This window comes from Gymnoscopelus braueri (genome assembly GCF_963280865.1).
Source record: "Gymnoscopelus braueri genome assembly, chromosome: 8".
Classification (NCBI taxonomy): Eukaryota; Metazoa; Chordata; class Actinopteri; order Myctophiformes; family Myctophidae; genus Gymnoscopelus; species Gymnoscopelus braueri.
In genome coordinates this window covers 8,839,590-8,861,709 of record NC_137609.1, presented here as the reverse complement: position 1 = coordinate 8,861,709, position 22,120 = coordinate 8,839,590, and the positions used below count along the sequence as shown (strand labels likewise).

General features: G+C 43.2%; 1 protein-coding gene across 1 annotated transcript in view; it reads right to left on the bottom strand.

Moving 5' to 3' along the window:
* dbn1 (drebrin 1) overlaps window positions 1-21,406 on the bottom strand; it is a 98,078-nt gene extending 76,672 nt beyond the window's left edge. Inside the window, 1 exon segment of the mRNA XM_080435281.1 lies at window positions 21,261-21,406. Coding sequence (XP_080291407.1) covers window positions 21,261-21,346 — 86 coding nt within the window. The 5' untranslated portion in view covers window positions 21,347-21,406.
* Window positions 21,407-22,120: the final 714 nt, after the last annotated feature.

The window sequence follows — 22,120 nt, the reverse complement described above, 5'->3', positions numbered from 1 at the left end:
CTCTCTCTCAGGCACTGCAGGAGCAAAGTGTGAATCAATGATTCACACTGGTCAAATTTAGCTTTTTATTTCCAACACTGCATTCATCCCCCCCCCTCCCCTCCTCTCCTCCTCTCTCTCTCCTCTCCTCTCCTCTCCTCTCCTCTCTCTCCTCCTCATGAAAACATCTGCTCCAGGCTGTGGATTATGTGCTGCACGGAGCTCATCTTTCTTCTCACTTCCACTTCAATGCGCTGACTGTCAGCGTTAAACATGCATGACTAATAAAAGCGTGATTAGGGATTGTTAATAGAGTGCAGGGTTGGCAGCATGGTGACACGGTACACTTTGGTCCAAAAGAGGATCTGTCAGCATCATGACGTTTTAGTTAATGGTTAATTGTCGTACAAAATAATTGCGATTTAATAGCTTTTTGGCATTGAACACCGGAGCGCATTTCTGTTTTGCCTTTTAGGCTTCGCTTCGTAAACAAACATTGCACAGAGCAGATATTACAGACATTTAAACACACGAAGCCTATTGCTGAAATATACAAAGACACAGTGGTGGGAAAAGTACTCAAGTAAAAGTATCAATACTGCAATGTAGAACTGCAATGTACAAGTAAAAGTAAGACATTAAAAGTGAAAGTACAAAAGTATTGGTATCAAAATGTACTTAAAGTACCAAAGTAGAAAGTACTCATTATGTAGAATGTCCCATTTCACAAGTTTTCAAATGTACAAAAATCTTTTGAAAATAGCAGATCTACAAGCTCACAATGCATCGCATCGCGACGAATTGTGAGCTTGTACAGTAGATCTGCTATTTTCAAATGGCCGAAATGTATAGGTGGTTAATGTATGTTCTGTAATAATAATCAAAATCTTCAAAGTAACTAGTAACTAAAGTTTTCAAATATTTTTAGTGGAGTAAAAGTATAGTATTTGCCTCTGAGATATAGTGGAGTAGAAGTGAAAGTACTGAAAATTAAAATACCCCAAAATTGTACTTAAGTACAGTACTTGAGTAAATGTACTAGGTTACTTTACACCACTGCAAAGAAATGACAATAACTGGTATCAATACTCAAAACAAATCATGTATTATGGCCAAAAACTGGGCCATTATACTTTTTGAAGAGAGAAATAATGACAATTCTGTTCATCTCATCCAGCTGTTTTTAGACAGATTAATGGAAACTATTCTAACAATTAATGCAAAATATATAACTGCGATTAGCTCAAACAACATTGTGACCAATAACTGTGACAGGCCTATAGTTACGACGCATTGTGAGCTTGTAGATCTGCTATTTGTGCCGAATGTTTGCCCCCCCCAGAATAGGGATGCTATAGGGTACATGTGGGTACAAGTCTTGTTCTAACTGTACGCACGTGTGTGTGTGTGTATGCGTGTGCGCGTGTGTGCGTGTGTGTGTCTGCTATCTGGTGTGTCGTGTCTTGCATCATCCTATTGTCTTGAGTGGTTTTGTGTGGTCTACTGTTTTTACGGTGAAACTACTGCCCAAACCCCCGGGGACAAACAAAGTTGTACCGTATACCTTTTAGTGGGGTCCTTGGGGGGGTACCAGGGGGTCCCCCAGGAAAATGTGTTAATATAGCGTCACAATCATTGATATTTTTGAAAAATCCCTAGCACAAATTATCTTTGAGATGGGGGGGTCTGCAGCCAAATACATATCATTTTGGGGGTCCTTGACATGAAAAAGTTTGAGAACCACTGCCATTTGGAACCAACATGGTTCTATGAATATAGCTGATATGAAACATATCCAGTACTTAGTTCTTTATGTTGAATGACCACAAGGTTTCTGCTTATAGAACAAAAGGCCATCGTCTCACTTCAGAGTGTGTATTCCTTTAAGTTCCAAAAAACATAAACGCAAAAACACACAGATGCATGCTTGCACGCACACACACACACACACACACACACACACACACACACACACACACACACACACACACACACACACACACACACACACACACACACACACACACACACACACACACACACACACACACACACACACACACACACACACACACACACACACACACACACGTGTAGAGAGACCAAACCCAGAGTGTTTCACACACATTTCATCAGATCAGAACTCTACACCCTGGAATAATATACCTCTGCCTGGGGGACACGTTACCACGGCGACCACAGCTGCCTGTAGGCGTAGAGGGGGCCGTGTGATTGGACCATTCATCACCCCAGGCAGCTATACCACCCCACGGCCTGGAAGGAAAGGAACCTCAGGCCCGGGTTAGGTTAGGTTGGACCTCTATTAGGGCTGTCACGCACGATTGTGACGTTTTCTTTTTTACGTGACGATTAATTGACGCTCAAATAATTGCGATTTATTAACGATTTAATTGGTTGTTCCTGACGTCTTGAACATTATGAATTAAAAATGTATTCTCCCCGTGTCCCCTAGGGTAGGTACCCTCACAACAACATGCAGTAATCCTGGTCTCCCCTCCCTGGTCAGCCGGGGTGCCTGATGGAGGGGAAAGGAACTGGTTGGAATAACGTGTTCCTTCCACGCGCTACGTCCTACCGGGGAAACTCCACCCTGTCAGGTGATAAGCAGCGGCCTGCTCACTCCTCATGCATTGAAGGAAGCATGAGCTCAGTTCTAGGCTCTCCCTAGGCTGGCAGAGGGAGGTTAGCGCCCAGGATTACATAGGCATCTTGGGATAAAAATAATTATAAAAAAAAATTAAACAAAAAGGTGCACAGGGAAGATATGAAAAATAACTTACATTATACAAAAAAAAGAACTGATAGTGAACATAGCCGATCTACAAGTTTACACTATTTTTGAAAATGTTTGAAAATATATGAACCTTTTTTCAACGCGTCAGTGCACTGCCTCGAGTCCTTGCCGCTAGCCGCACGCCGCCAGGTTTTAAGACGTGGTCGATGTGACAAAACCCACTTTCTGTTTATCTATTCCATTAAAGAGCTGGCCTGGAGAGATGTCGGGGAGACCCGCTTGTACTGAACAAACACTCCGTAGCAAATATCACTTACAACAACTACCTAGAATGCATCAAAAGGACCTGCGATTTCCACTTACAATTCAACCATTTAACCCATTGAATCCGGCATTCCGGCAACACGTCTCTTCTCATTTTGGATTTCTTTGGGCTATTCAAAAATAGCAGATCTACAAGCGCTATGAGCTTGTAGATCTGCCATCAAAATATGTGGGACCCCCCCAGAAGCAAAGATTTGAGTGAGGCACGCTATGAGCTTGTAGATCTGCTATTTTTTAATAGCCCCAAAGTATAAAATAATGGTTATAGCTCAAAATCTTTAAAATGACACAGATGCGTTTCCCGGATTGAAAGGGTTAACAAGGCGCTCTCTTCCACAGTGACTTACAACAGAGCAGCGTGAACCCTTATCCACCGTGAGTGGGCGAGAAATCAAGGCCTATTCATTCACTCTCTCTCTCTCTATCTGAATAACATCTGTGTCTAAGTGAACAGCACACATAATAGCATCCATCTAATAGCATCCAGTCATTTCAAGGACCCCTCCCTCCCATTTGATACAACTTATTATTATTATTATTATTATTATCATTATTATCAATATTATTATTATGTAGAAGGAACAAGGCACTGGAGCAAACTCAGACAATTAAAGGGATAGTTCACCCAAAAAAAAAAAAACGTATTTTCTATCGATTACACACCCCCATAAAACCTTGAATTCATGGGTTGGTTTTAGTTTTTGTCACATTCCTAAGCCAATAATTTCATGACAAGCGGACCGGTAGGCAGTGGTTCCAGTAGGAGACACAAAGGAGACTCTTACCAGAACCGCTGCCGCTGCCTCAGTGTTAATTTATATCTGACAGTGGTACAAATGGAACCAAATGGATTTGGTTCCATTTGTACAACTCTCTGAGTTAGACCCGTAACTGTAACAATCTATCTATCAATCATTTAGCTGGGGACCGCCTGGAGCCATCTCAAGGACCCCACGTTGAGCACCAGTTATCTAAATAACATAAATAGCATAATATCTGAATAACATCTATCCAAGTAGTCACCAAGCAGGAAGTGCTGATGCAAAGACAATAAATAAGGATTATTATTATTATGAAACTATAACTGAACCACTACTCTGTGTCATTTGTGTACGTTTTTATCCGCTCACAGTTATACCTCTGGTTTGGTCTCTGTAGAGAGCAGCAATGTCAAACACACACACACACACACACACACACACACACACACACACACACACACACACGGACGCAGGCGTGCACACACACACACACACACACACACAAGTTGAAGGGAGGCGGGAGGAGACAGGAGGGGAGAGATAAGATGAATAGAGGAGACATAGAGGAGAGGAGAGGAGAGAGGAGTAATTGTACATGACTGTAACACCTTAAGGGGAATGGACCGGCAACTCTGGGCTTGATGCCAGGTACAGACAGACAGACAGACAGACAGACAGACAGACAGACAGACAGACAGACAGACAGACAGACAGACAGACAGACAGACAGACAGACAGACAGTATAACGCTTGTGATAGGGCGGCCTCCTCGTCTGCTGACCCAGACAGGAAGTCAAAGGTCAAGCCTGGCTCTGATTGGACGAGGGAGGACTGCTGCTACATTCCTTTCCTGTTGTTCGCTATCAGACAGACAGACAGGCAGGCAGGCAGGCAGACAGACAACCTGGGCCCACCAGTGGGCCATGAGAGTATTGCAAGCGGGCCCCCAAATAATTGGCAAAACACAAAAGATTTTAAAGCCTTCAAAAATGACTTTTCATTGTGATATGGATAGATAGTAACTTATTGGTCCCATTGTTTCAAGTAAGTAAAGGAACACAATCGATTGATTAATTGATTGATTGATTACGGCCCACAGTAATGGCTGCCGTGTTAATTAGTCAGATGGGTGGGCCTCCAAACGCTTTGAGGATTTTCAAGTGGGCCCTGATCCAGAACAGAATCGGGGAGGTGCGGGTAGATAGATAATAAACTGAATAAAAACATAAACAGCCCTTTCGTTGTGTACTCTTCCAGCTAACAGCGGTATAGCAGGCAGCTAACAGGATAGTGTTTCCTTCAGCAGCCTTCATAAAGACACACACACACACACACACGATCAATACACACTGATGATGGAGACAGGAAGTGCTCGTTAGGAACAACAACCGGACACTCCTCCGTAAACCCCTGGAATCGAAACGGAGAAAACCAAAACATCCTCCACTTCCTGGTATACCCTGACAGACCAGACCTTCAGACCCTCTGGTCCAGTGGTTCTCAAACGTTTTCATGTCAAGAACCCCCTAAATGATATGTATTTGGCCACGGACCCCCATCTCAAAATATGTTGTTCCAGGGACCCCCAGAAGCAAAGATTTGAGTTACAAATGTTCATAAAATAGCAGATCTACAAGCCACGCTATGAGCTTGTGTATCTGCTATTTTTGAATAGCCAAACTATAAAATAATGGTTAAAGTGGTTAAAATGATTGTGACACTATATTAACATATTTTGCTGGGGACCCCCGGGTACCCCTCCAAGGACCCCTGGGGGTCCCCGGACCCCACTTTGAGAGCTCTCAAAGACTCTAATACAGGGCTACTCAACTTCAGATAGCTCAGGGGCCACTCAGCAAAATACCAAAAGTCCAAGGGCCGCAAGCTAAAAATGTCGGTCCTATTTTGGATTTTTCGATTTTGTAACACACTACACATTCTTATTGTTATAAGAAAATGTACATTTTGACATCATATTCTTTTCACTGTACCTGTTTATTTTGTGTGTATGTCCAGTGGCATCAGTTCAGAAAAAGCTAAGGTATGGCAAGGTTAGGGTTGCCAACTCCCAGAGATTGAAATAAGGGACATCTATCCTGGGCGCGTGGCAAAGCCGCGCGGCCGAAAAAAAATGGGGGTCAAACCCCCCAAAAAAAACGAAATGCATAGAAAACTATGCATTATACCTGTAACAATTGATGCACCTGTATATGTCTGTTTGTTTTTGAAAAAAAATGAAGCAACCCATATATTTGAACGGAAATGTTTTTTTTTTGGTTTGACCATGAGGGGCCGCAGAGACGCTGCTTTGGGGCCGCATGCGGCCCGCGGGCCGCGGGTTGAGTAGCGCTGCTCTAATATATAAAATATATATCAATATGGGGGTCCTTGACATGAAAAGGTTTGAGAACCACTGATTTATAGAGGTACTGGCAAATGGATCTTCTAAAGAAGACCAAGGCTGTCTGGTACAAAGCAACATACCTTCATAAACCACGCAACATTCCAGCTTTGATGTCCTTCTACCCAAAGAAGACTCCTCAAATGATAAATAATGACCCCCCCAAGACACATGGGTGGGGGGGTAGATGCGGGGGCCTGTGGAGCGTTTGATATCAGATCAGCTATACTACTCCGATTCTCAAAAACCCCCAGACCCTCCTTTGTGTCTGACTACTGTGGTTTAACTTCAAACAGCTTCATGTCCACCTTTCATTTCTCCCCCTGTGGGCACGGTTAAAGAAATATACATAATGCAACACTAGGAGAGAAAGGCACTGAGCGCTTTTTAACCCATTAAGACCAGGAAAACATCTCTGTCATCTTTTTTTAAGATTTATTTGGCTATTCAAAAATAGCAGATCTACATGCTTGTTGTAGATCTGCTATGAATATATGTATATTTTTAAAGCAGCATTTTTCGAAAAAAAACTAATCTTTGGTTCTGGGGGTCCCTGGAACAACATATTTTGAGATAGGGGTCCGCGGCCAAATACATATCATTTTGGGGGTCCTCGACATGAAAAGGTTTGAGCACCACTGTAATATTATAGCAACATAAGTATTTTTTAAAAAACGGTTAGGATTTAGAAGACATTTGTACAATCCCCCAGAAGAAAAGATTTGAGTTACAAATGTTCGCTTTAAAAATACATATATTCAAAGATTTGCACACATTTTCACGATTTTTCAAAAATAGCAGATCAACAAGCTCATAGCGCGGCACTCGGTGCCGCGCTATGAGATTGTAGATCTGCTATTTTTGAATAGCCAAAGGAATCTAAAAAATGACACACAGATGCGTTCCCGGTCTGAATGGGTTAACCAGTCACCTGATCTGGCGTTGTTCGGCGGTGAGCTGTCCTCGGGCAATGGAGCCAGTAGGGAGAGAGAGTTTCTAACATGACTCATGACATTTTTTTTATCAATCATTTCCCTCACAGTCATCAGTCATGGGAGTAGTGTGGATGGTGTTTACCTGCACAATCACATACACCTCTGGCTGCATTTTGGTGTTTTATTTCACTGTTTGTTTTGGTGGACCAAGCAAAAACGTCTCTCGTCAGGGCAGGATTAACGGAAGGGCTTTAGGTGCTGAAGCACAGGGCACCAACCTTGTGGGGGGGGCACCAAACGGCGGGGAGAAAGTGAAAGACGACTGAACTATCGCCGAAAAGCACCGACATTTAGAAGCAGCGGCTGCTGAAGGACCGCTACAACGGTGAAACGCGCCGGTGAAGCGTCAATTTTCCGTTAAAAAAAAATAACGGTCCCGGGGGGCACCGAAACGGGTCGTAGGCACCACGAAGGGTTAATCCGGCCCTGCGTCTAGTCGTCTACCCAAACAAACAGTGTGAACACCACCACACTTCTCCAGTGGCTGAAAACTGCTGTTAGAGAGGGAAATGATTGGTAGAAAAAAACAAGAAAGTATACTATGTCTTTAGAGAACATCCCCATGATTGATTACAAGATAAACCAAATGGCATCATGTCTAAAACACTTCAATTTCAATTACTCAAGAAGTATATGAGTAACATAAACAATATGAATCAACATTAGGCTACTTATATTTCATGAATAAAATATGAGTAAACATTCCTTATGTTTCAGTCTTTGGTAAGTGGCTATGCATGGTGTAAGTGTGGTTATTGAAACATAATGCACTCATTTCTCAAAACTAGAGAAAATCAAATACACACTTAAAGGGTCTGTTCAAAAATTCAAGGAGATTTGGACCCCCTTCCTTGACTATTACGAGGGTTTACAGGTGCCACTTAACGAGGAGACCTAAGTGGATGGAGCACTAGGCGACTCTTAAAATGTTTAAGAACCACTCACTGGCATAGTGCACAGATATAATGATGGTTTAACTGAAAGGCCTGCTCTCTCTCCATTCTTCTCCTCATCTGCAGATGATCTGGTGTCTATGAACCAGACCTGATGATACTGAGCCTCTCACAATCATCGTCAGGCGTGTGTGTGTGTGTGTGTGTGTGTGTGTGTGTGTGTGTGTGTGTGTGTGTGTGTGTGTGTGTGTGTGTGTGTGTGTGTGTGTGTGTGTGTGTGTGTGTGTGTGTGTGTGTGTGTGTGTGTGTGTGTGTGTGCGTGAGTGAGTGCGTCTGTGTGTTGGCTGCAGGCAGGCAGGCAGCAGAGAGCTGTCCTCTCTACACACAGAGCAGGACAGACAGAGCCGGGTGAGTTATGGTTGCATGTTGGAAAGTGACGTGAAGATCTGGTGCATGCGTGGGTGTGTGGGTGGGTGGATGTACTTATATTACTATACTTGTGAGGTCCAAATGTCCCCACAAGTATAGTAGAATTTCAGAAACAGACATTGAGAGGACAGGACAGTTTTTCCTGGTCTTCACAACAGAAATGGTTGTTTTATGGTTAAAAATATGGTTACACAACGAGGAAAATATTCAGGTTGGGGTTAGGATTAGGAATTTAGAGATCAGGGTTGGAGAGTTAGACCTGATTTCTACTTAGTTGCGAGCCTGCTGTGTTGTGCAACGAAAATAGACGATCTAAAAGCCCAGAACAACGCGTCGTAGGCTAGCGCAACGTGTTGTGAGCTTGTAGATCGGCTATTTTCAGCTTGAGGGTTAGGGTAAAAAATGGCAAAGAATTCAAAAAAATTGCATCAATAAAATCGCTGTCCTGTTGATGTCCTCACAAGGATGGCAATACAAACGTGTAGATGCGTGCGTACAGTACGTGTGTGGACGGTTAGTGAGCAGAGGTTTAAGTACAGACTGACACAAAGAAGAAAAACATATATATATATTCCTACAGTATCATGATGTTCTTATTATGATACTGTTAATGTCTTCACATAATGTCCTCATGTTGCTCTACATCCATACATCTGTCCCTGTGTGTTTATGGTCCAACTATAAACACATGGTGTTGTAGTTCTGTGGTTTTGTTCCCTCTATGCAGATTACTGTCCTTTGTGGATCTACCATGTGGATTTGTATCTGTGATGTTTTTGCCTTCTGCAGACTACTTTTATTTTGACACGTTTTTTAACTGAAACCTACAAATGACGCACAAAAACTAATGCCACCCTCTTCTTTACATCTGTAAACCTGTGATGTGACAATAAAACTGATTCTGATTATCACTAGGTCATCAGTTTGGCAATAACCATGTTTTAAACTGTGAACGAGAGAACGCAGGACAGAACTGCAGTAAAGAGGCATTCAGTCAAAACACATGGGTCTTCATGTACTAGTCTGTTTTGTCGGATCAGTATTTTCGGTGTTTGGTTTGGTGCAGAGGCAAAAAGAGCAGACCAAGTACAGAGCCAAAGGTCAAGTTTGCTAAGTATTGAGGGTTTAAGTGGTTAAATATTTGAAAATACACATTAACATGAATCCAACATATATAATAGAAAAGATCATGAGTTAACAAACAAACATTAATTTACACAACACTGATGTTATTGCTGTCAAACAAGTCTATGAAGCTATCTATGAAATCTATCTTAATTTTTACCTGCTTCATCTCTCTCTCTCAGCTAAGGGGGTCCTTAGCCTATAAAACATTGAGGGGCCAGCCCTGGTCTAGAAATAGTAGTGTATATTCTGGACGGGATAAAGATGGCAGAGGGACTTGTATAATTTTAATAGGACAACGGGGGGTGAGGGGGGGTTCCTGCTTGTTGTTTGGGGTCAGCGCTGTTTAGGAAGCCGCTCTATTGTTCCGATCTCCTCAAGTGTGAAAAACGGGGGCAAACCCCGAGCCCCCCCCCCCCCCCATCCCACAACACACCCCTCTGTTCCGTCCTCATAATGCCATGCATACATATGCAACATTAAACAAAACTCCCCTCCAGACATTATAACACCAAACCAAAGGCCACATTAACCTTTATGGCTTGATTGGTGAGCTGTCACAGTCAGTTTAACCATCCAGGAACCCATCTCTGTCATTTTACATTTATTTGGTTATTAAAAAGATTGGCGCGCTAATGAGCTTGTAGATCTGCTATTTGTTTTAAAGCGAACACTTTTAACTCTGATCTGTGCTTCTGGGGGGTCCCTGGATCAACATATTTTGAGATGGGGGGTCCGTGGTCAAATACATATCATTTTGGGGGTCCTTGACATGGACAAGTTGATGGAGCACCACTGATATAGCAACATACCAACATTTTTAGATATGAATTTGGCCGTGGACCACCATCTCAAAATGTTTTGTTCCAGGGACCCCCAGAATTAAAGATTTGAGTTACAAATAAAAAATATATATATTCAAATTTTCACGATTTTTCAAAAATAGCAGATCTAAAAGCTCATAGCGCGGCACTCGGTGCCGTGCTATGAGAGATACAGAGGATGTAATAGCTTGGATATAGCTGGAATCCTTTGGTTTATAATATAATAGGCAGTAAATGTAATGGTGAAGTTAAGGAATAATTAATGTGTAATATATTCTGGTATATAGAAAGCAACTGTCGGTGACAACAGAATGTAATGCCAATTTTCTTGGCAACATGGGTCCATTTCTAGATTCTTTACTTAAAGAAAAGATGACAATGGCCGATCTACAAGCTCACAAGGTGATGCATCGCGACGAGTTTGGAGCTTGTAAATCTGCTAATTTTGCAAAATACTAAAAATAAACATCCACTATTATTTAGTTGAAATAAATAAAATAAATTTGATAATTTTTTATCAATTAAATCGATTAGTTTGTTTAACTGTTTCACGACCCCCCTAATCCTATACCGACCAGAAGAAATGTCTAGTTAATCCTACTGACTAGCCGTGTGGGACAACAATGTTATCCATGTCATGTGAACCCATCCAACAGATCAACCTAACACGCTTTAGTCAAGAAGACATTATCATTTAGCCGCTGAAACACAGATGGTCCTCATGATGATTAAACCTTTAGCACTGCATGTAGCCTACTGCTATCCTTAATGATTACAGTTAGCTATAGCTTAGTAGCGCAACACAGTAGAGTAGTGTATTTAGTACTGTATGTATTATGTAATGCTATCCTTAATGATTACAGTTAGCCATAGCTTAGTAGCGCAACACAGTAGAGTAGTGTATTTAGTACTGTCTGTATGTACTGCTATCCTTAATGATTACAGTTAGCTATAGCTTAGTAGCGCAACACAGTAGAGTAGTGTAGCATAGTATAATATTAGCGCTGTAGGGCAGAAACCTTGTATCTCCATATTTCCATGTATTTATTGTTTGGCTTATATGCCTTTATGGATAGGACAGTAGGCTATAGGCTGACAGGAAATAGGGGGAGAGATGGGGAGTGACATGCTGCAAAGGCCGTCGGGATCGGGACACGAACACGCGACACGCTGTCGGGCTACACTGAGCCTGATGACCCCGGTGCCTGGACCGCTACGCCAGCGGCCCAAGCCTCCATATTTCAACTTAATGTTTTATTCGTAAATCAACGCCCTAGTTCATCATACAAGAGTGTCGCACAAAAGTAGTGAAAATAGCCGATCTACAAGCTCACAACGCGTCACGATGCGACACGTTGTGACCTAGTAGATCGGCTATTTTCACTACTTTAAAATGTTTTTTAAATGATTAATTAAAAGAGGAACGGTTTTGGGCGTACAATGTTTCCACCCGACAGCGACGATACATAGATTATCACCCCGGGCATTCATTTATTCATTCATTTATTCATTCATTCATTCATTCATTCATTCATTCATTCATTCATTCATTCATTCATTCATTCATTCATTGCTGCCCGGGGGTTGGTTCTCGAGGGCAACGATGAATGCGTGGGTTAATCAGTTAGTTCATCATTTAGTTTTACCCAAAGCCTCTCATGCTGGGTTCACACTCAGCAGCAACAAAAGCTATAAAATGACCAAAGCGTGGTAGTCAGCCCCAGGGCCATATAAGGAGAGTTGCGTCACCTCCGTTCACATCATCAGGCCAGGTCTTCTACAAAGCCTTCTATTGGCGAATAATAGTGACAAAGCCCTGAACCTGGAAGTTTACGGAATGCACTGGAGTCTATGAGCGTTTGTCACTATTTCAAGTTTACGTGAAACACGTGACCGGCGCTGTTTTCTGCCCCCTGAGGTGCCGCCTGAGGCGCTGTTTTCTGCCCCCTGAGGTGACACAACTCTCTTAATACAAGGCTCTGGTCATCAGCCCCATTGTCACCGATTGGCCAGTCAAGTGTTGCTCAGCACGGTCCGATCGTTGACGTCGTCAATCGTGCGTCCGTGTGTTTAGACCTTTATTGGTCCCACGGTGGGGGATGCAGTGGCCAGGGGCAGCACGGCAGTTAAGTTACAGATACAGAGTGAAAAAAGTACTGTAAGATACAGCTAGATACAGAAATAACATCACAAAAAGCACCATCAATAACGAAGCGACAGTACTTTCCCTGGATTAGGGCCCACTTGAACACCACGAAAGCAGAACAAAACACAAACACACACACACACACACACACACCCACACACACACACACACACACACACACACACACACACACACACACACACACACACACACACACACACACACACACACACACACACACACACACACACACACACACACACACACACACACACACACACACACACACAGTCCACACTGGGTCAGGCTGATAGTTAGTTAATATCAGCCCGAGGGCTGTTATGGCAGTAGCTATTCACAAAGACAACCACAGTTAGCATCTGTTCCAACATGGCAAGAGGCAGCGCAAAGGCGGCACTTTAGCTTGCACTGATTGGTCAGCTACTGCTCATACTGTATAGGCATGTATATACTGATGACATCACATATTTCAATACATGGGCATAAAAGGGACAAGGACAGACAGCTACGGAGATCTCCATATATGAGCATAAAGACGAGTACTCTGACAATGGGTACGACTGGTATTCCATAGCGGAGTGGGGCATGCGTTCCCAAATTGCGTCGTTCCCGAGTAGAACCGAGCCCGTCTAAGTATAGTCAAATATGCAGTTTAACCCATTAAGGCCTGAGGTTCCGATTCTACAAACAGTCTTCTAAATCCTAACAGTTTTCTGAAAAACTATATCAGTGGTTCTCAAACTTTTTCATGTCAAGGACCCCCAAAATGATATGTATTTGACCGCCGACCCCCATCTCAAAATATGTTATTCCATGGACCCCCCAGAGGCAAAGATTTGAGTTAAAAAAAATTGCTTTAACACATTAACTGCCAAGACCGTAGTCCTACGGGCCGTTAAATCCAACTGTTAAGCGCCGAGTAGCTTTTCGCGCATGCGCGGTCCGGGTGCACTTTCGGAATTTTTTTGATCCACTTCCGTTTCCGGTTTGATGACAGGAAATAGAATTATTTGGGATCCGGTTTTGACGAGCACGCCCGCTCCCATTCTACAGACGAAACTGAAACTCAATTCTCTTCCTGTAGTTTTTTCTCCTCGCATTTCACTGTTTAACGTAATCCGCTCTAACTACAATCATGGAACTCCGTTTGACATGCGGTCTTCACTGGGAGATACAGGGAGATCTCGCGGATGTAAACAGACCGTTCACGGCTCAATCTTAAGGATTTTAACAAGATCTATGGCGACATGAAAAAAACAAAAAAACAACAAAAACACCTTGGCACTGGTGAGTACATTATGAGATTAGCCCTTGGCAGTGGATGTGTTAAAAATATATATATATTCAAAGATTTGCACACATTTTAACAAATCTTCAAAAATAGTAGATCTACAAGCTCATAGCGCGGCACTCGGTGCCGCGCTATGAGCTTGTAGATCTGCTATTTTTGAATAGCCCAAAGTATAAAATAATGTTTTTTAGGTGGTTACACAGAATGCGTTCCCGGCCTTAATGGGTTAAAAACAGTGCACTGCTGAGAGCAAATCAGAGACAGATGTGAAACTAAAAGCTTCTCATCCCAAACATCGCTGATGAAGAGCGACAGTGGAAAACGACACACAGTAAAAGCCTCAGTGTCGATCGAACTGGACCGGAAATATCAACCCAAACGGGGCAACAAAAAAATCACACAGATGAGCTGATTACCAATAATTACATTAATCCATTTTGGGGGAGGAAACCTAAACCAGTGGGCTCTTAAACTTTTTCCAAGTCAAGGACCGCCAAAATGATATGTATTTGGCCGTGGACCCCTCCATCTGAAAAGGTTTTGTACCAGGCACCCCCCAGAAGAGCAGATTTATATATGTATTTTTTAAATCCTCTGCCAGCTCTCCCCAGGCTGGCAGAGGGAGAGTAGCGCCCAGGATTACAGCTTAGGCATTGACACTGGGTGAAAAATATGGGTTACAAAAATTGTGGGATAAAAATGATAGGGGGAAAAAAGAATCAAAATTATTATTAACACTTACAAGATTTTTCAAAAATGTTCAAAAATAGCACATGTACAAGCCAGCCACACGGCACAAAATGACGCGCTGTGAGCTTATATATATGTTATCTTTTTTGAGAACCACTGTTCTAAATCCTGAGAGTTTTCGGAAAAACATATGCTGTTGCTATATGCTATATATATATAGCTAAAATCTAAAATAAGACACAGATGCTTTCCTCGGTTTTGATGGGTGAAGTTACATACAGAGCGTTAAAAATGTACCCCGTGCTATTTCTGGTGCTATCGACCATTTTGTCAGAGAGTGGTGGGGTGGGGGGGCAGTGTGTTTACACATCCTGAAACTAAAGTCTCCATATTTAGGTCAATATGACCTCAGTTTGAGACTATTGACTGGCAACAGATGGCACCAGGTTCACGTTACAGCTGCATGCTGAGGCCTGATATACTGACAGTGATTTCTGTTCAAGAGGGACCTGGTGCTTTGCAGAATGTCTTAATTATGCAGCATCTTAACCCATTGAGACCGGGAAAGCATCCTGTGTTTTTAGATAATTTTTAGATGTCTTTGGGCTATTCAAAAATAGCAGATCTACAAGCTCATAGTGCAGCATTTTTTGAAACATCGTGAAAATGTGTGCAAATCCTTGAATAAATATTTATGTATATGTATTGTACATATTTTGAGATGGCGGTCCACGGCCAAATAAAATACATATCATTTTGGGGGGTCCTTGACATGGAAAAGTTGGAGCACCACTGATATAGCAACATACTGTTAGGACTTTTTTTTTTAAATGTAGATATGTATTTGGCCACTGACACCCATCTCAAAATGTTTTGTTCCAGGGACGCCCCCAGAAGCAAAGATTTGAGTTACAAACGTTCACTTTAAAAAATATATATATTCAAAGATTTGCACAAATTTTCACGATTTTTCAAAAATAGTAGACCTACAAGCTCGTTATGAGCTTGTAGATCTGCTATTTTTGAATAGCCAAAGGAAATCTAAAAGTGACACAAATGCTTTCCCGAATTGAATGGTTAAACAGATGTCTGAGATGATGGCTTTTGATTTTCCATTATGAAATGACACCTGAGCACAAGTGCTCACTGATGAGGAGGAAACGGCCGTGAGTAGGCTTCCCACGAAATACTGTGGCGTGCGCACACACACACACACACACACACACACACACACACACACACACACACACACACACACACACACACACACACACACACACACACACACACACACACACACACACACACACACACACACACACACACACACACACACACACACACACACACACGTTTGTGTGTGTGTGTGTGTGTTGCTATAACTTGTGAGGATAAGGATATACAGTGAGTACATATACATTTATGCACAGCAATTTTATAAACACAATACCTTTTACCTTTTTAGACATTTAACTCTGACCATAAAGTCTGAATTACAATGTATCACGTGTTGCGCTGCATCGTAACTAAGTACTCAGTATGATTCAAAAATCTAACCTCTAAATGCCTAATCCTGGACCTAACCCCAACCTGAATCAGTTCCTAATTTGTAATCCTAACACTGCAAATGTTTTTTTTTAACGATAAAACAACCATTTCTCTCGTTGTCCTCACAACGTCTATTTCTCAAACTCTGCTATACTTTTTTGCCATCACATTTGGCCATCACAAGTATAGTAATACAACACTCTCTCTCTCTCTCTCTCTCTCACACACACACACACACACACACGCACACACACACACACACGCACGCACACACGCACGCAAAAGCAATTGTGTTGAATGATAGAAAATATAACACGATCTAGGTCTGTTGCAGCCGTTTTGGTCTCGCCCTCGAGATAGAGTCAATACCGCCTTTAAAATAAAGACACCGGTCGAGATCCAGTTACGTAGAAAAGTGATAAATCGCCGCATATTCCTTTCCACCTTGTCATGTTTGACAGGTGGGTTTTAGATGAGATTCATCTGGCCACGTGCCCGGCCAACACAAAGGGGCTTCTCAAATGGACTGGAATGTCACCCCTCACCCCCTCACTCTCTCTCTCTCCTTCTGCATGTGCCTGTTTTTCCTTGCTCTTTCACTATCACGTCTTAATAATTCAACAAAGACCCCATCAATGGTGAATTCACGGGGGCTAGCCTCGTACCCTGCCTGTCTGACGCCATTTCCTCCAGGAGAGAAGAGGAAGGAGAGGAGAGGAGAGGGGAGAGAGCGAGAGAGAGAGAGAATGAATTAAGTACAAAGGACCCCAATGGAAACAAGCCTTTAGTGCTTTCTTGGGTTTAAAATCCTCCTAACAGACCTTGTATTGAACTGTACTTCCCTGTGCTTATCTTTGCAAACTCAAAAGTGAGAGCGAGAGAGAGAGAGAGAGACAGAGAGACAGAAAAACAGAGAGAGAGAGAGATGAAGACAAGAGACCTTTAAAAGCACCTTTTTTTAACCTCAGACAACAACAAAAATGCACCAAACTGACCCAGCACTGGTTAGGTCATCGTCTACGAATAAGGAGGAGAAACTAAACCAAGGCTAAACTGAAGCGCTATCACATCTATTAAAACTCACTGAGAAAGAATGCATTGAAGCTCCAAAAAGAATTCATTGAGTGAGAGAGAGAGAGAGAGAGAGAGAGAGAGAGAGAGGGAGGTAACAGAGGGAGAGAGAGAGAGAGAGAGAGAGAGAGAGAGGTAACAGAGGGAGAGAGAGACAGACAGAGAGAGAGAGCTGACAGATTGACACATCTCGTCCGATAGCCACGCCCCCTCTCTCTCAGAGTGGCTGAAAGCTGCGAGCCTCCACAGTGTTGTGTAAAAAACCCAGCTCTGACCGGACCGCTTTGTATGAACCACGGGGTCTCCTGGGGTAAAGGGAGGGACCCCCAGGCCCCAGGGGGTCCTTGAGGGGGGTTCTTCTCTTCTCCCTGGAGGGGGTCCTCAGATAAATGACTGATAGCTTGACATGCCTAATGCGTGTCAAATTGGGGGGGGGGGGGGTCCTTGAAAATAAAGAGGTCGAGAATCACGGGTATAATAAACCCAAGGGAATGGTTTCTATATAGTGGTCTATAAAACACTGGTTCTCAGAGTGGGGTCTGGCCCGGGGACCCCCAGGGGTTCTTGAGGGGGTTCCAGGGGGGTCCCCAGAAAAATGAGGAACAGTCTAAAAACTGTTCGAACATAGCTGATGTACAAGCTCACAACACGCTGTGAGCTTATAGAAAAGCTGATTTTGAAAAATGTTGACAAAAGGGTTGAAAAGTCTCTCATGGGGGTCCCTGGCAAAAAGAAAATGCTTTAAAATGGGGGTCCGCAGCCAAATACATGTCAATGTGGGGGTCCTTGACATGAAAATGTTTGAGATCCATTGGTATATGAACCCAGAGTGGACTGACACAATAATGTACTGTATGTAGGCCCTGATTTATACTTTGTTGTGGCCGGTGTCTTGCAAAGACAATGTTAGATCTGCAAGCTCGCAACGTGTCGCACTGGGACGCCTTGTGAGCTTGTAGATCGGCTATTTTCATATATAAACCAGATGAATGACTATCATAGTATTGTATGTAAACCAGATGAATGACTATCCAGCCTGATCTCATACAACACGGTGAAATAGCACGGATTGACAATTCCGTAAATAGACGACTAGAAAACCTGAAAAGCCTTTGAACGTCGCAACGTTCGGCACGGCAACTCGCTCGCTTTAGCTCGCTCGGTGTTCCCTTTCGTGGCTTGAGACTGCGTGCCTCCGACATGATCCAAAACGTAACAAAGTCAATGGAGGGATTTGCGGCTCATATGCACGACTTTTCGTGTTATCTAGTTGTCTATGTACGGAATGTCAATCCGTGCTATTTCACCGTGTTGTATGAGATCGAGTTGGACTATCATAGTGGGTGCGTTCGGAAATGCGCACCGGGAGCGCACTCACATATTAGTTTGTATAGGCCAGGGCGCTCAGTGCTATGTATATATCCGAACGCACCCAGTATTTCATATAAACAGGTGGAATGACTACCATAGTATTGTATTAACCAGTGGAATGACTAGTATTGTAAATAATCCAGTGGAATGACTACCATAGTATTGTATGAACAAGTGGAATGATTTCTACCACAAGTAAGCCTTGCCGAGCCATGTGGCCCATATAGGGGCAGGGGGCCTATCTCCTGTTTCTGTGGTGTTGAGGCAGCTTGACTGATGTACAAGCAGTGGTGGAAAAAGTACTCAAATGTTTTACTTAAGTAAAAGTATCAATACTGCAATGTAGAAATACTCTGTTACAAGTAAAAGTCCAGAATTCAAAATGTTCTTGAGTAAAAGTACAAAAGCATTGGTATCAAAATGTACTTAAAGTACCAAAAGTAAAAGTACTTAAATGTTTGAAAATAGCAGATGTACAAGCTCACAGTGAGCTTGTAGATCTGCTATTTTCAAATAGCCTAGCTATAAAATAGGGCTAAAGTGGTTAATGTATGTTTTATAAAGTAATAATATAAATCTACAAGTAACTAGTAACTAAAGTTTTCAAATAATTGTCGTGGAGTAGGAGTACAACATTTGCCTCTTGAGATGTAGTGGAGTAGAGGCAAAAGTATAGACAATTGGAAATACTCCAGTAAAGTAAAAGTACCTCAAAATTGTATACTTAAGTACAGTACTTGAGTAAATGTACTTAGTTACTTTACACCACTGTGTACAAGTACACCCTCCTGGACATGATGACCCCTGGTATGTGGCAGGGACTTACCCCCACAATCCAACCCCTTTCTACCAGAGTATCGTATAAACGCAGTGGAATGATTATCATTGTATAAAAACCAGAGGAATGGTTTCCAGGTGCACTGCACAGCGCGGAAGCCGGCACCGCTGCACTGACAAAAACAAAGCACTCCTGACTCCTACCGTTGCACAACTAATCTAATGTTTGTCCAAAGTGACCGGCGTGCCGTAATAGCCTGCCCTACTACACGGGTACAGTACATGGTCCATCTGGTCAGCCTGCAGGTTCACCAGATAAAAAACCTGCTCATATCTCTCAGATATCTCTGACCCTCTCTTCTTAGCTAAAGGAAAAACACTCTCTGACTTCAGCTTTTCTTGCCTTTTAAAAAAAGCCTGATTCATACTTGATTTGTGCTGCATGTCTCTGTCTCGCACCCAAAAATACTAGATCCACAAGATAAGTAATAAATCATGCAGGGTTTTAAATGACCGGTATAAACGATATATGGAAAAATGAGGCACACTATACAGGTCAGGATAATGGCTTTTCCACATGTACGCACCGGTAGCACAATATACAGCCAACAACTCGTCCACCTATGTCCTATCCTATGTCAGTATATAGGATATAGGCCTCTATTTTTATGTAATAAAAACCATACCGGTGCATTTTTTTGATTTGTGTTTTTAATCCAGAACGAAGGCAACTTCTTCTTTGACAAGAAGAAATCTCACTAGTGGTGGAACAAAAAAGTGAAACAAGTTGGTGGTGTCCTTTTGTGGAGTGTGTGTGTGTGTGTGTGTGTGTGTGTGTGTGTGTGTGTGTGTGTGTGTGTGTGTGTGTGTGTGTGTGTGTGTGTGTGTGTGTGTGTGTGTGTGTGTGTGTGTGTGTGTGTGTGTGTGTGTGTGTGTGTGTCCGGAGAGCCAGGAGTTGCTGGTGGTGGTGGTAAGCCCCTACTAGCCTACTTTCATTCTCTCTGTGTGTGTGTGTGTGTGTGTGTGTGTGTGTGTGTGTGTGTGTGTGTGTGTGTGTGTGTGTGTGTGTGTGTGTGTGTGTGTGTGTGTGTGTGTGTGTGTGTGTGTGTGTGTGTGTGTGTGTGTGTGTGTGTGTGTGTGTTCTCTGGTGGTGAGAGAGAGAGAGAGAGAGAGAGAGAGAGAGAGACATTGGGATGGGAGGGATGCTGCTGCATATGTACTCGCACGCACACGTGCACGCCGGTGAGGTGGAAAGGGGAGGGGGGAAAGAGGGGGTTCTCCCTGCATCCGTCCCTCCGTGCTTCCATCCTCCCTCTGTCCTTCCTTACCCCCGTTTCCATCTCAGTGTGTGTGTGTGTGTGTGTGTGTGTGTGTGTGTGTGTGTGTGTGTGTGTGTGTGTGTGTGTGTGTGTGTGTATCCTCCTCTCAACAACGGCTAGCTATTATAGCTCCATCAGATCACACCGTTATTCCTGCGCGCACGCGCGCGCAACACGCGCACTACACACGCACACACACACACACACACACACACACACACACACACACACACACACACACACACACACACACACACACCCTTGCCAAAGAAGCACAGCTTGAACCAACCAGCCTATGAGCGCAGCAACAAAATAACCAAACCAATAAAACACTCAAAGAAAGAGAGAGAGAGAGAGAGAGAGAGAGAGAGAGAGAGAGAGAGAGAGAGAGAGAGAGAGAGAGAGAGAGAGAGAGAGAGAGAGAGAAGGCGAGAGATAGGGAGAGAGAGAGAGAGGGGGGGAGAGGGAGAGAAGGAGAAAGAGAAGGAGAAGGAGAAGGAGAGAGAGAGAACGCTGAGAGATGCTCGCTCGCTCACTCACCAGTCAGTGTCCGTAGCTTCGTCTATAACCTGCTGGTAGGCGGTGAGCAGCAGCAGTCTGTTGGTCTGGAGGTTTACAGCCATCATGGTGAGTCTGTCTGTTGTCCCAGAGACACGAGATACTGACTGACTGACTGACTGACTGACTGCAGAGTGGACCGACTGGAGAGGAGGAGAGAGGAGGAGGAGGAGGAGGAGGAGGAGGAGGGGAGAGAGAGAGGCTCTGAGTGGCTCTCAGACAAAGGAGGGAGCGCCGGGTGGAGAGCGCTGGGTCCTAGTGCCCGCCCGACTGACAGCAGTGTGAAATAATGTTCCCAGTGAGTGATTTTGATTGATTATTAACAGTTTGCAAAAAGTACAGTGGTTACGATTTTTGCAATGATGCTAAAAGCATAATGACAAAAAAAAGCCCTGAGGGCTTGTTTCCATTGTGTTCCTATATGTGCGTACAATTCATCAAGACATTTAAAGGGATAGTTCACCCCCAAAATGACTTTTTTTCTATGATTAGCCAGCCACCATAATTGGCTTAGGAATGCGTCAAAAACTAAATGTAAGTAATGTAATCCTGAAGGATACTTTCTTAATTTCTTATTTAAGACGTAGTGAAAATGAGACACGGAGACAGGAATTTCATTCAACTCTCTTTGTTGATCAAAGCATTCCCTCCAATTCAGTCTACACGTCACAACTGGTGTCACCTCCTCAATATAGCCTCGGAAACCCATGCCTTTTTTTTGTTACAAAAGAAAAAAGTCTGGGGGAACCATGCAGGAACGGTGGTTTCGGAGTGGGAGTGAACCTTGTTATCTCCTAACCAATCAGAGTGCAGATGGGCGTCGCTCTAAATTTGGTGACGTC